This window comes from Suncus etruscus, chromosome 2 (genome assembly GCF_024139225.1).
Source record: "Suncus etruscus isolate mSunEtr1 chromosome 2, mSunEtr1.pri.cur, whole genome shotgun sequence".
NCBI lineage: Eukaryota > Metazoa > Chordata > Mammalia > Eulipotyphla > Soricidae > Suncus > Suncus etruscus.
The window spans coordinates 94,422,121-94,437,035 of NC_064849.1; the positions used below are offsets into that span (position 1 = coordinate 94,422,121).

General features: G+C 58.3%; 1 protein-coding gene across 2 annotated transcripts; it reads left to right on the forward strand.

Annotated features, from left to right (window-relative positions):
- The first annotated feature begins 583 nt into the window (after positions 1 to 583).
- On the forward strand, positions 584 to 10,854 carry IRX2 (iroquois homeobox 2). 2 transcript variants are annotated; one of them, XM_049767936.1, is made up of 5 exons: positions 584 to 823; positions 1,968 to 2,373; positions 2,574 to 3,305; positions 3,822 to 3,895; positions 10,834 to 10,854. In XM_049767936.1, exons 1-4 carry the CDS (start codon positions 584 to 586, stop codon positions 3,872 to 3,874), a joined length of 1,431 nt encoding a protein of 476 aa, XP_049623893.1. In that variant the 3' UTR covers positions 3,875 to 3,895; positions 10,834 to 10,854. The 2 variants fall into 2 exon arrangements, with proteins under 2 accessions (XP_049623893.1, XP_049623892.1); XM_049767935.1 differs by lacking the exon at positions 10,834 to 10,854 and adding an exon at positions 4,353 to 4,902.
- Positions 10,855 to 14,915: the final 4,061 nt, after the last annotated feature.

Consider the following 14,915-nt stretch of genomic DNA (forward strand, 5'->3'; position numbering starts at 1 on the left):
CGCGCCGCGCCGCACGGCCGGGCCAGGCTTTGGCACCGCAGGCCCGTGGCGCGCGCCAGCGAAGGCGCCACAAAAGCCAGCGTGTGGCCCCCGGCCCGGCCCGCGCCCCTCTCGCTCCCCGCGCCGCGCCGCCCCTCAGCCCCGCCCTCGCCGCGCCCCGCCCCGCCCCGCCGCCGGCTGCGCCCCGCCCCGGCCACGGCCCCGCGGCGGGCGCGGGCGGAGCGGGACCGGGGGGCGGCGCCCGAATATGCAGATGCCGCGTGACAGACAGCGGCGCTTTCCAATGTCCCTCGGAAACTCGAGCGCGCGGTCCGAGACTCGGCACTCCCGGCAGTAGGCGCCCCCAAACCCCGACCGCCGGCCTGGCGCGCGGCTGCGCCCACCGGCTCCGCGCCGCCGCCGCCGCCCCGCCGCACCCCGGCCTGCGGGCCACCCGGGCTAGTGCGCGGGTTGGTGCGCCTCGGCCCGCGGCCCCCGCGATCGCGATCGCCGCCGCCCCGCGCCCCGGCCGGGCGTGGATGGAGGGCGCCGCGCGCCCTGCCCGCTGCTCGGCGTGACGCGGGCCCCGCGCCCCGCGCCCACCATGTCCTACCCGCAGGGCTACCTGTACCAGGCGCCCGGCTCGCTGGCGCTCTACTCCTGCCCGGCGTACGGCGCCTCGGCCCTAGCGGCGCCGCGGAGCGAGGAGCTGGCGCGCTCGGCGTCGGGCTCGGCGTTCAGCCCCTACCCGGGCTCGGCGGCCTTCACGGCGCAGGCGGCCACCGGCTTCGGCAGCCCGCTGCAGTACTCGGCCGACGCGGCCGCCGGCTTCCCCACCTACATGGTAACGCGCTGCGGTCCCCCGCACCCACGGGCGGGAGGGAGGGCGCGATCTGGCCCCTGGTCGCCGGGACGGGAGAAGGCTGCGCGCCCGACACCGCCCCGAGCGAGCCCGCGCGTCCCGTGCCCCGCGATCCGCGCCGCGGTTCTAGGCCGCTGCCTGCCGCCCGGAGAGATCGTGGGGGCCCGGGGTCTGTGGCAGACCGGAGACTCGAGGGTCGGGCGTCCGGGACTTTGTGGGTTGGCGGCGGGGCTCTGGTCTTCCCCGACAGGGCTCGGGTGTCACCCAGACAGACGGTCGAGGACGCGCAGCCGCGAGCGGCAGCTCCGGAGCGGGCTGGGCGCGCCGAATTCTTCGGGGCCTTCGCCAGCTCCGCGGGCTGCACTGGTGCAAACGTGTCTGCCCGGCCGCCCCGCGCGGGCCCCTGGAGCTGCTCCCGCGTCCCGGTGTCCGGCTGCATTCGAGCCGCTGGGCCTGCCTCGAGCCGGGAGCTGGGGCTGAAGGGGTGGTTGGGGGGGCAGGGGGAGAAGGCCACTCGGTGGGACTCCGGGCCAGCGGCGCCAGGGCGCGGGGGCCTCAGAGGAGGCCGCTCCAGGGTCGAGTTTAAACGTTAAAGGCTGAATTAAAATGCTAATGACCGCGCCTTGGAAGACTTGGAAACGGCGCGGGGGCTTCTGAGTTGCAAATTGGATTTGCGCAGCTTTGGAGCGGCGCATTGAGGCGCGGGGGGCTGCGGGTACTTTATTGATTTATTTATTTATTTTTTCTTTTAACCAAACGGGGGCGGGGAGGGGGGGAGGAGGCGGCGAAATTTAGACATCAAGAAACTACCTGTGGGCCCTGCCCGCGCCTCGCGCGCCCGGAGTTCATTTGGGCGACATTTGGGGGGGTAACGCTTGAATTTGAAGGGGGACGTGATTGTTCAAAAAGTAAATAAATAATCGGAGCTTTCGCGGACGCAGCGGGTCCTGCCGCCCCTGCCTCGGCGGGATCCTGCTCTTCGGAGCTGCGGGAGGCGCGGGGGTCGGGGTCCCGGGGCGTGGGAAGGAAGGCGGCCGCGGTCGGTGTCGGCTGGAGAGCCTGGGCCGGGGGCGGGCGAACGGGGGACAGCGCGCCCCACTCACCCACCGGCTCTTGTGGTTCGCAGGGCGCGCACTACGACGCGCACGCCACGGGCATGACGGGAGCCATCGGCTACCATCCCTACGGCAGCGCGGCCTACCCGTACCAGCTCAACGATCCCGCGTACCGCAAGAACGCCACGCGCGACGCCACGGCCACGCTGAAGGCCTGGCTGCAGGAGCACCGCAAGAACCCCTACCCCACCAAGGGCGAGAAGATCATGCTGGCCATCATCACCAAGATGACCCTCACGCAGGTGTCCACCTGGTTCGCCAACGCGCGCCGGCGCCTCAAGAAGGAGAACAAGATGACGTGGGCCCCACGGAACAAGAGCGAAGACGAGGACGAGGAGGACGGCGACGCAGCGCGCGCCAAGGAGGAGAGCGGGGACAAGGCGCCCGATGGCACCGAGACCTCAGCGGAGGACGAAGGTGAGTCGCCTCGCCGCTGGGGCCTGTTCTTCCCAGGCGGGGACGCATCTGGACCGCGCGCGGGGCTGCGCGCGCTGGGCACCGGGGTGTGGGGCTTGGGGGCGCAGGGGGGCGGGAGGGTCTGCAGCGCTGGGGAACAGGGGAGGGGGGTGTCCTCCAAGGGGGAAGGCCCCGGTGCCACCGACCTGCGGCCCCTGCAGGGATCAGCCTGCAAGTGGACTCACTCACCGATCACTCTTGCTCGGCCGCCGAGTCGGATGGGGAGAAGCTACCCGGCCGCGCCCGCGCCGGGGACCCGCTGTGTGAGTCGGGCTCCGAATGCAAAGATAAGTACGACGAGCTGGAGGACGACGAGGACGACGAAGACGCGGCCGAGCGGGACCTGGCGCCGCCCAAGCCCGTCACCTCGTCGCCGCTGACGGGCGTGGAGGCGCCGCTGCTGAGCCCCGCGCCCGAGGCCGTGCCACGCGGCATCGGCGTGGGCGGCGGTGGCGGAGGCGGGAAGCCGCTGCTGGGCAGCCGGACGTCTCCGGGCGCGCCACCGCCGGTCCACAAGCCCAAGCTGTGGTCTCTGGCCGAGATCGCCACGTCGGACCTCAAGCAGCCCAGCCTGGGGCCCGCCTGTGCGCCGCCGGGCCTGCCCACGGCCGCCGCGCCCGCCTCCAACGGGGCCCCGCCGGGCGGCTCGCCCTACCCCGCGTCCCCGCTGCTCGGCCGGCACCTCTACTACACGGCGCCCTTCTACGGCAGCTACACGAACTACGGGAACCTGAACGCCGCGCTGCCCGGCCAGGGCCTGCTGCGATACAGCTCGGCACCGGCAGACGCCCTGCACGTCGCGCCCAAGGCGGCCAGCGACGCGGGCAAGGCTGGCGCGCACCCCCTGGGCTCCCACTACCGGTCCCCCGGCGGCGGCTACGAGCCCAAGAAAGGTAGGCTGCCTGCGCCTGCGGGGTCCCTCGGGGAGGGTGCCCCAGAACCAGAACCAGAACTAGGCCAGCCTGGCAGGGTCGCCTGGGTCCCTAGGACAGCGGGACTAAGCGGTTGGGTCTGAGGCTCCAGGGAGGGGGGTCCTGTATTGGCATTGCGAAGGAGAAGGCGCCTTTGTTGCCGTGATTTCTATCACCCCCGCGCCCCTTTGGGCCACTCCACAAAGGAGTTTCTGTGGGCAAAACTGATGTCCCCGTCTTTTCCCTCTGCCAGGCCTCAACCTGGGGGGAGCTGGTGTTCCTGCATTCCCTGGGACCCACCCAACACCTCCAGGTCTCCCCCATCCATACTCCTTGCCTTACGAGTGTGAGGGCTCAGTGTAGTGGGGAGGGACGGAGGAGCGTCCATGAAGCCCCCACCCGCTGGAGGTGGGTGGGCAGAGGGTGCGTATGCATGTAGGGTGGTAGTGTGGGGCGCCCCGTCTGACTTCAGCTGACAAATGTCCCCTCCCCTCGCAGATGCCGGTGAGGGCTGCCCAGTGGTGGACGGGGGAGCACAGCCCTACTTATAAGAGGGCAGGCTCCGCTTTCAAGTAAGTGGGTGCCTCCCGCCAGCAAGCTGACCCCCTCCCTCCTTCCCTCTTCCGCTCAGTCTCCTCCAGTAAACAGGGGCGCACCCTCTCTCTGCACAGGGTGGGTGAGCATGAAAGGGGGCTCCATTCCTAGCTTCAGGACACAGTTAGGAGCCCCCTCCCTCACTGTGGGGTGTCACCAGCAGACATTTGGGGGCATTGGAAACCCTTCCTGAAGTTGAAGTTCCTCGGGTTGGGGTGTTGGCAGTCCAGATAGGTCCTCACTAAGGCACCGGGCTCTGGCAGTAATGAGACTAGACTGGGTACTCTGAGACTGGACGCCCCTTGAGAGCCTTCCCGGGGGGTGCGCTGCCTGGGGAGGGGAGAGGCACCCAGCATTCCTGGAGGGTCAGGGTCTGGGGACTCTGGAACTGGCACCCGGGATCCAGAGTGATTTGGCTTTTTCCACGGCCCACAGGTAGGTGTCACAATTGCTTTGGAAAGAAAAAGTCAGCTGGCTGGCCCCCTCCCCAAGCCCTGCCCTGTGACCAGACCTAACGGACACTCACTCGCGTTGGATCTTGTGATTTGTGGCCTAGTGTAGCTCCCCTTGTATGTGTGAGTCTGGCAAACGATCTTTTCTCAGGATACCTCGGTCCCTCCATTGCCACGGAATATACATGCGCATATAAATATATATAAATATATATATATATATATCTATTCTGCAGGCGTGCTAGGAGTCCCGTGTACCGTCCGTCGTACACAGGCAGTAGACACAGTATGTCTCTGAAGGACTTGAGGACTTGAGTGGAAACAAATTTGATATTTATTTTTATAATGATATAAAGGCTTCTAGTAATTTATGCAAGTTATATTGCAACGGAATCTAAACTTTTTTGTAAATAAATTCTGCCTGATTTTTATTTGAACAGTGCTGGTTAGACAATCTTTGGCGGTTGTTTAACGAGAATTCTTTACTAATTTATATCGTAAATTGTAAATAAAAGACAGACTAGTCTAAATGACCTGGCTGGTGTGTGGGGCTCTTTCCTGCTGGGTGGGGCTGGAGCAAGAGCTTGTTCCCTCCCCCAGGTGATCTGATCGCAGGCTTTTAAGTGAAAATGTGTAAAATAATCTCCCCTTGCCTCACTCCTAAAAAAAAAAAAAAAAAAAAGGAGGGCAGATGGGAGATGGAGCTACAGAGAGGAGATAGATACATATGGCTTGAGATTCTTTAGCGACACACGGAAGAAAGCAAATGTCCCTGAGCCCTGAGCATGCAGATAACTTGTCCTTGCAAATCTTGCCAATTTGGGAGAATAAAGTGGTCTGAGTTCCCTCTGGGGTAGGCTCTACCTTGTATTTCTTTCGTTGCTTGCCTGATTCGCTGCAACTCCCTGGGAAGGGAAAACAGGGAGTCCCAGACAGGACAAGAAATGCCTCCCTCCACCCAGTAAATGGCTGGTGCATCTAATTGTTCAGAGCCTGAATGATCTTGAGGTGTTGCTGGTCGTATTGAACCTTCTTTGAGTTGCCCTTTTCTTGCAGCTCGAGTTAAAACACCAGGCTCAGGGCTGGGAGGGGAGATTTCTTTTCTTTTCAGTAGCTCCTCGCCTCACCCCGGGGGGGGGGGGTATGGGGGGGGGGAAGAAAGTTTAAACAGCCCTCGACCATTGCCCTGTTCTTGGGGCCCCGCTCAGTATCTAATTATAGGACAAGCCTAGAATTTGTAGTCCAGGAACATCCTCTCTTTGATTAGTATCATAAAGGCTGTCACTTTAATTTTCAGTGAAATTATATGGATGCCCATATAATACGATTTCAGCAAAGAAATGAACAATCATTTATTTCCTCTGCAAAGATAAATTGAGTGAATATAACTTACGGTTATAAAACAAGAATAATAGCTTCTTAGATTGCCCTTTAATCAATCATACACTTATTTTTCAAGAGGTTCGTGTGTTTTATTCTGTGATTAATAATGCTGCAGCGTACGGGCATTATTGGATCCCAGCAGGGAGGTCCTGGCTGCTCTGGGCTGCTTTGGAATGGTCAGTTGGGGTTCATTACGGCTGATATTGAACAATTTATAAAATCTTGTCTAAACATCTGCCGGCCCCGATGGGCGGTGTTTCTGGGGCTGGGAAATGGCCCGGTCGCTTGATCCTGACAAACGGCTCCCTCCCTCGCCAGTGGCTTTTTGTGTCCGGAAAAGTAAGTGGCCTCTCGCTGGGCCTTGTTAGGGAGGGAATTTGGAAGTAATCTGGGGTACTTGAGGGAAGGGGGAGGGGGCAGTTCACTGGACTCCCAGCCCAGCAGGGCTGGCTGGCGGAGGAGGCTTTGGGTTTCTGCTTCTTCAGGACTTGGTTGGTTTTAGACGCAGACACTTTGGGGAGTGAGGGACGCTGGGGATGGCGTGAGGGACCCTTTCTCTCCTCCCCTGAAGCATTTAGGGCCATTCGGGGCCGAGCCCACCACGGGGTGGCAGCAGAGAAGGGGACAAACTGTGACCTCTAGTCATTCAGCTGAGCCGTGACTGGAAACCTTGACTCCGAGTCCCCCTGCCCCACTGGCTAGTCAGTGACTATAGGGAGGGAGATATGGTGTGATTGCCTCCCTCTCCACCCCACCCCACCCTGGCTCCCCTGCCTCCTGGCTCTGGCCATTGCCCCAGCACCCCAAGTCTGGGTGGAAGGAATGTGAATGACGGACACAAGACAGCAGCAGCGAGCACAGATGGAGGAGCAGGCCTGTGTGACGGGGCCGCTGGGCTCAGTGTGGCGGAGACAAATGTTGGAAACTGAAGAAGCCGCATGGAAGAGGCCTTCCATGCCTCCCTCGGTCCGGATTGTTTTACCTGAAATGCGATTCCTGCTCTGGGGAGGGGACACCCAGCGTGCACACAGCCGCCCAGGTAGGGGGCAGTCTACAGCCTTAATGGATGCTGCCCCCCCCCACCCTGCTGTGAGCAGAGGAGCCCAAGCTAAGGCTTTGATGTATAGCCGCCCTACAAATTAGGGCAGATTTCCATACCTCTCCCTGCCCCGCACCCTAATTTCCTTCTGGAAATTGTAAAGAACAGAAGGCCAGCAGGTGATTGGAGATCTTTGAAAGGGCCAGTTAAAGGGAGCAAAGGGGAACAGAGATATCCAAGTCCTGCCCCTCTGGGGCTGGAGGAGGTAGAGGAAGAGGAGGAAGGAGCAGATCTCCCGGGGGGGGGGGGGAGCACCAGGGGTACAGCTCATTTTTGTGGGTGTGTCCCCAGAACGAAGCCAATGGCTGAGTTGGTGGCAGACACCCCACACCCGGGCCACCCGCAGTCTGATGAGGGTCGCTGGTACTATCCCGGCTCAGGTGGGCACCCTGTGCCTACCGGTCAAATGTCAGCGTTGGTTCCATAAAAGAGCCATTGTTTCTGCCCAGCCGCCCGCCAACTGTCTTCAGAACTCGCCAAGAACTTTTCCACCTTTGTCCACTGTAAGGCTGCCAGTCTCGGGGTGGGCACCCCCACCAGACAGCCGCTGCCAGGCCACTCCAGAGCAGCCCCCCCGAGAGGGCTGGGGTCCCCAGGGTGCCTCTCACGAGCCTCTCTGGTTTCGCACACTCGCAGGAAACACTGGATGCAGCCGCCGCGCCTTTCGGGGTCACTGAAAGTGGCGTTGAAATATTTATCAAAGAGGCAAAGAGTAAAGTCGACCTTTTTTTTTTAATACGTCGCAGCATAAATGCCCACTGAACTCCCGCAGCTAGAGCCACATAAACAGACACCAGCTTGAGGAAATCAGCACCACCTGATTTATCTGGCCCCAGAGGGAGGCTTTTCAAATGCTTGTCACCAACCGGCAGAGCTGCCTGGGGTGTGGGCAGTGACGCCTCAGCCCTGAGTTATCTCCCTCACGGCACCTCAGAAAGCCACATTAGGGACACACAGGGCTCTTTTGGGGCGGGTTTTAAACCTGCCCCCCGTATAAATAACAACATGTTAAACGTTTTTAAACCTGGTTTCACCCTAATGGTCTGCAGTTAATTCCTTGGACAATTCACAGCATTTGAATTTGTAGCAATAGCAAGGGGGGGGGGGGTGTCTGCCCCTTTGATGCACTTCCGACCTTCCATGTACGTGGCAAATCCCTACAGATAATTTTCAAGGATGAGGAGCAGCAAGGTATGACAATAGAATTTTCCAATTGCAAAAAATTCGCTTTCTACAGACACCCTCAGTCAGTGCTTCCTCTGGCCAGGCCTTGGGGTGCACCTGAACTGCAGTCGCTGGGAGGCAAGGGGTATGGGAACCCCAGCTTCAGGGTGTTGACCCCAAAACACAACCTGGCTTCTCTTCAACCAGTAACCCCCTGCACACAAACAGCTTGGTTCTCTAGGGCACCTTTCCCCATTTTTGCCTCCCTCATCCCTGGCAGGCAGGGCTGGGATCCTGTTACCCCAGTTTCTAAGACAGAAAATGAAGGTATTGGTTGTGCGGAGGGTACGAGCTCTGTGCAGTCCCCAGACACTGCCAAGATGGACGAACAGATGGACATACAGACAGGCAGATATGGCCTCTCCCTTTGTTTCCATCTGATCCCATAATGCTAAGGGAAAGCCCATCCCAGAAAACAGCCCAGTTGTTCTACTCCATGCTGGAGCTGCCTGCGGGGGCTGAAAGCGGATCCGATCTGGTGCCTCTCTCTAGCTAGCTCCTTTGCTTGCTCACTCAGGCTGCAGCTCAGCCAGTCTCCTGCAAATGCCCCGAGAGGCCAGGCCTGATGACTTAGCAGCGACCGCGCTTCCTGGGGAGATAAATTGACAATTTATTGTGTGTAACTCCTGATCAATTATTAATCATTAGTGTCAACAGTGGGGCTATAATTACCCTCGGTTATTTTAAGGTAAATTTATTTTTTCGTTTCTCTGATGTGGCAATTAGCTAATGCTCTGAGTCCTGGTTGGCACTGGGGCCCCGGGTGACCTTTTAGATAAAGCTCCTGCACTGTCCTGAACCTGCCCCGATTCCAGAGGAGGGAAACCACAGATTTAGCACAGCTAGAGTGGACTAGCCCCTTGGTGCCGGGCCAGTGCTGGGGACCAGCCAACCTAGCCTCTTCCTGGGACCCAGAAGGACAGTGCCAAGTCCGCCTGCCAGCCGGGCCTGGGAGGTGCTTGGAACAGGTGGTCTGTCCCTAAGAAGAGCTACCATGCATCCCCTCACCTACACCCTCAGGGTGATGAAGGGTCCCCTTAAGGTGGGCCATGCTGAAGGAATAGAGAAGGGTCCATATGTGGCCCCTCCCCTACTTTCCTCTGCACTGCCCTGCCTGTTTACCCTCCTGCCCCAGCTCTTGTGGGGCTCTGGGATGTTGCCCAACTCCACCTCATAGGGGGTTGCTTTGTCTACACAGATACCCATCCCCATCCCCTGGGTTCTCCCCTGACCATGCTGAGTCCCCAAAGTGGCCACTGTGGACTTGGAGAATTGGGGGGAGGCAGCAGAAACTATGTGCCCTGGGAGGGAACAGAGGGTCCCCACAGGCTCCATGGAATTGGGGCAGCAAAAGGTGAACCCCATGACTGTGCACCCCAGATTGTGTCCACTGCTTGGAAGGCCACATCCTGGCTATGGCTGCTCTTCCCTAAAGGGTGAAAACTGCAGGGCTGGGGGAGGGGGGAAGGGAGGGAAAAGGAAGAGAGGAAGAGTAGAGAAGGCAAGGGAGGGGAGGGGAGGAGAGGGCAGCAGGCAGGGGGCCTGGTGCTCCCTGCAATTCCTCCAGCTCATCTTGAAATGCTCAAGTCCTAGGGTTCACACCCAGATTGCCCAAGCCATGGGAGGGTCTGGCCACAAGAGTGGGTCACTCTGGCCCTCCCTGCCAGCACCCCTGGGTCAGTCTCTGGACAAAGGGAAGGGAGTGAGCACTGTCTGGAATGTTCACTACCAGCAGACATAGCCTGAGAGGGACACCTGCCTGGAGGAAGCAGCCGAAACCCCCAAGCAAATAGTTCTGTGCTCTCCTCAGAACCCCCTGCAGGGCTGCCTGGAGGAGAGACCAGTCTGGAAAACCTGGTACTGGAGTCCACCTAATCCTGATGCCCCAGAGCTGAGAGTCCCCTAATCCCCCCACAGCCTTCCTGTCACCCCTGTGATCTCTTTCTTAGGGTTCGGGGAAAAGCCAGACAGGGATACAGCCCAGCCTCCAGCAGGGTTCTAAGCCAAGGCTGATTGAGGCGGTGGCCCAACAAGGGCTTCTGGTTCTGGGTCTCAGGCCCCAGGTCCCCCTGCCACCAGACACCCAGTAACTTGACCTGAGCTTCAGGTCCTGCCTAGGTTGCAAAGAGGCACGGGAGGGGGAACTGGGTGAGGGGCGGAGCCCAGATGTGGGCTCAGGGCACTAGCTATTGGTGAGGGCTGGGGAAGTAAACACCTTGGGTGCAGCAGAGACCCAGGGGTCTCAGGGAAGCCCAGTTATCCCCCCGACCCTGCTGATGGGTTTAAGGGACTGGTTACAGGGACAGGGACGGGCTCCTTCACTGCAGGCTGTGGAGTTGAGCTCAGCCTAGTTGTGGAGGACCCCTACCTGGGGCCCCTGAAAGGGCATTTGTATCCCAGCACAGCAGGTCTGCAGGGGGTGCAATAGGGGCCACTCTGACCCCCAATACTGCAGCTAGCTAGGCAAAAGCAAGCCCCACCTCAGGGCCCGGAACCCCAGACACCCACCTGCCTAATGCTGTCTTGGTCCTACAGCTTTGGGTAGGTGACCCAAGGAACCCACGGGATGGTTCCAGGGCTCAAATGGGACCATCACGGGGTTGGGGGAGAAGAGGGCTCAGGGAAAAGTCCAAGGAAAAGTAGGCCTGGTTATCCCTGGGGTTGAAGGCATCTGCCTGCCATCTGGAGGTCTCCTAGATGCTCCAGGGTCCCTGGTGGTGGGGAGCTGACTCAGCACCCCACTTGCTGCACCTTCCAGCCACCAGACATGCCTGGCCACAAGTAGAGACAGCAGCTGCACCAGATCCAGGGCCCTGTGTCTGAAGGGTGTGAGGGTGCACTGAGAGGGCATCTGAAACCCCACACTGCAGAGTGGGGGCACACACAGTGACTGTCACCCCAATGCACCTCATCACGTGGGACAGGCAGGAAAGTGCACCCTCGGGAGTCCCACGGGAATGGTTTTCTTGGCTCCCTCGGGCTCTGCCCTCGCCAGACCCAGGGTGGCATCTGTGTCCTGCCCTTGCTCCGTGGCTGCTTGTGTCTCCTTATGCCGATTCAGTTTGCAGATGGCTTCCACACATCGACTCCGAGGTGTCGACTCTCCAGTGTCTGGAGCAGAACTGCCGGAAACAGTTCTCAGGGCGACCATCAGGGACACAGACACTGAAGGACTGCAGAGACTCAAGCTGCTTTTTGTTTGTTTGTTTGTTTTGCTTTGCTTTGTTTTGTGTTGGTTTATTTTGGTTTTGTTTATTCCAACATGTTTTTTTCTTCTATTTCAAAATGATTTTTTCCTTTTATTCCAAAACGTTTGTTTTTCCTTTTATTTCAAAATATTTTTTATATGTGGAGAGGTACTTCTAGATCTTCAAATCAAAAATGCACAAGATCGCTTTACAGTATCAGAACTTGAAAAATGACACTCTGTTGTATTTTGTTTGGGGGCTACACCCAGTGGCACTCAGGGGTTACTCCTAAATCTCCACTCTGGAGAAATGACTCCGGGTAGGCTTGGGGGAATCACGTGGGAGGCTGGGGATAAAACTCTGATTGGCAGCACATAAGACAAATGCTCTCCTTGCTGTGCTAGTGTTCTCACACACACACACACACACACACACACACACACACACACACTTCGTTTTAATGTTCGAAAGTCTATTACTGAGATGGGGGTGCAGCAAGCCATCACATCCACACTGCCTGGGAAAGTCACACTGGGATGACCCCAAGAGCCCCCAGCCCTGTAGACATGGACAAACCCTCTGGGCTGAGATTCAGAGCTATGCAGACTGCATGCCCCCCAAGGCACAGCTCTAAGTCACTTCTTAAACTCCATAAGGTGTGCCCCAAATACAAATTCTCTTGGCAAGCATAGATCCGGCACCACCGCACCCCTGAGGGAAGAGGTGGCACAGAAGAAACCTGGGTATAGAGAATGGACCCCAGAAGCTGACACCTAGCTCACAGGCGCCCCCTGCAGGCGGGGGATTAAGTGGCCCTTGCCTGGAAGCTGTGTCACTGGGGGGATGGGCTGCGGGTAACATGGTAGTTTGGGGATTCCAGGGCCAGGCAGAGAGGGACCCGCCGGTGCCTGTGTTGGCAAGGGTTATCAGGAGATGGCATGAGCACAGCCCTTCCTTAAGGTCCCACCACCCTCCCATGGAGGTACCCACAGATCAACACCCCCACTCTCCCCACCCCTTCACACACTTCATCCTTTCCCTGGGGTGGGCTCCAAGATGGGTGCAGGGATGTGGCATGGCTGAGGGTCTCCCAGGACATGGGGATCAAACTCGGGGCCTTGAGCATGCAAGGCTGTCACAGGCATGATTACATCAGGCTTATTAGCATGGGCATTTAGGGTTAGAACACGAGGGGCAAAGAGGGGAGCCCACCACCATCAGACCATGATTTTTGTGCCTTCATGGACCCCCAGTATGGGTCCCTTTTCTGCCAGCAGAGTTCTCAGTGTCTGGCAGGGTATTCTGTGTGACAATGCTCACTGCCCACAACTTACCTGCCCTCTCAGACGGGTCCCGATGGAAACTGGCTTTAAGCTGTGACTACTGTAGCCCCCAACCTTACCCCATGCTGCAGAGAAAAGATGGGATCTGAGCCTGTAAACGTGCAACTTGGATTCCTTCCTACTGAAGGGCAGTGAGACACGCCCCATTCCCAGTGACCCCACCCCTGGAGTTCTGCCCCTCATTTTCTCGAGCACTTGGCCATCCATATAATCCAGAGACATGTGCAGGAATTGTCTAGACACACACACGTGGGTCACATAATCCTTACACACACCCTGACCACATGGCTCCTGCAGAGTCAGTTTGGGGTCCAGCCCCCCTAGAAAGCAGAACCAGCTGCTTTGGACTCTCCTTGTCTTCAGTTTTGATGCCCCAGGAGGGAAAGGGGTGACCACTGTGATGGGCACTGGGTTTGAAGATTTGAATCCTCAGCAAATCAAAGCAGCCACTTGTGGGTACTGGACAGAGGCTGAGGACAGCTGTCCCTCTGCAGACTTGAGGTACAAGGTGAAGGACACAGAGCTAGGTGCGGGGACAGACCCAAAGCCTGAGTCTGCCACCTACGTCTGCACACACGTGCAGCATGCTGGAAAGAGCTGCAGCAGATGGGCACTAGTGCATGAGAGTCTCGATACAGGTGAGTCCAATACAGGTGGGTTCCCAATTTAGGTGAGCCCCATAACAGGTGAGTCCGGATATAGTTGAGTTCTTGTACAGGTGAGTCCATGCACATGGTCCTCCCCAACCCTCAGGATGATCTTCCTGTGCAGATGGTGGAGGAAGCGCTGAGGGGATCCAGGTTCCAAGAAGCCCCTGGCATGTCCTCTTGGCCTGTTTCTATGTCCTGATTGGGGTCAGAAGACAATGCATGGCCCTGGGTTCCAGCCAGCACCCCAGGGCCATGGTTGAACCTCTCTGGTTTCAGATTACTGTGCTGGGCTGGGAGAGCTCCCAGCTCCTGTCTGTGCAACCTCCACCCACTCTCCCCGCACTTCATCCCTGCACAGACACCCTACTTCAGCTCTGCACTCTCCTTCTGGGGCAGCAGCTACTTTCCTGAGACTCTTGTTTCGAGTGAAGCCTCTTGGGCTGGGTTGTGCACACTCACATGTACTCACAGTCACTTACACACTCATGCATGCACACTCGATGTTCAGTAACACTTATTCATGCAAACTCATGAATACTTGCTCATTCATGCACACTCATATCACACACTCATGCACACTCCATGCTCACACTTCCAGGCTCATACACTCGAGCACATTTACACACACACTCATGCTCATTCACCCTTATTCATGCACACTCACTCTCACACACACACACACAGTCATCTTTACTCATATTCATTCATGCACATACACTCACACACTCATTCGCACACTCACTCACTTGCTAATTTCTTGGGCTCTGAGCTGCACCAAGACCCCAGAAGCACTTGCAGTCTCTTGGCCCCTGCCCAACCCTGGGGTGAGTTCATGACCCACGTGTCCATGCCAGCCTACTCTTGGGGCACCTGCCACTGCACTGCCATCGCCCGCCTCCCTCTTTTTCTTCCAAGAATTTGGTGCCTGCTGGCTGAGCCCTGACCCCAAGGTGTAGTTCAGCCTTTTCAGACTAGTTTGAGTCTTCACCTTGGAGGGACAGAGCTTCTGGCTTTGCCCAGGACTGAAGTCTCTAGGCTCGATTGGGGGCCTGAAGCAAGTGAGAGGAAGAGGAGAGCCCAAGAGGGAACAAAGGTGAAGGTTGGATGTTGCCTATGCTCAGCTGACCCAGGGCTGATGGTCCCATTTCCCAGCACCACCAGGAGTGACCCCTGAGCACAGAGTCAGGAGTCAGCCCTGAGCAGAATCAGCCCCAAGCACCTCCAGGTGTGATCCCTGGGCAGAGTCTGGAGTGAGACCTGGCAGGAGTGTGATTCCTGAGCAGCCAGGAGTTATCCTGAGCACTGCCAGGTATGGTCCACCCCAACTCCAACTAAAAAGAATGACATGGAATGAAACCTGGCTTGAGGTGCTGGGGGCTCAAACCCTCCTGTACCACTAGTAAGGCCAGCAACCACTCTGTTCAACCCATTGTACTGCTGCTCTCCCGACACACCAGCACACCGCACCTAATGTTTATGATGGCCCCTGCTGCATGAACCTCGTCAGCCCCATGCGAACCTCACTTCTCATTCATGGAGCCAGGTTGTGCAAGAACAGCTGTTCCCATACTTCTCAAAGCTGAAAGGGGTGTTATGGGGGGATCAGAGGGCTGGGTGCAGACACAGTGCCACCCTGTGTCCCTTTGTGGGAAGCCCCGC

Bases quoted from the DNA above. Each gene is read 5' to 3' on its own strand.
- IRX2 (XM_049767936.1), top strand. From the start codon at position 584: ATGTCCTACCCGCAGGGCTACCTGTACCAGGCGCCCGGCTCGCTGGCG. The intron at 2,374-2,573 runs GTGAGTCGCCTC...CGGCCCCTGCAG, and splicing joins GACCTCAGCGGAGGACGAAG to GGATCAGCCTGCAAGTGGAC. The intron at 3,306-3,821 runs GTAGGCTGCCTG...CTCCCCTCGCAG, and splicing joins CGGCTACGAGCCCAAGAAAG to ATGCCGGTGAGGGCTGCCCA.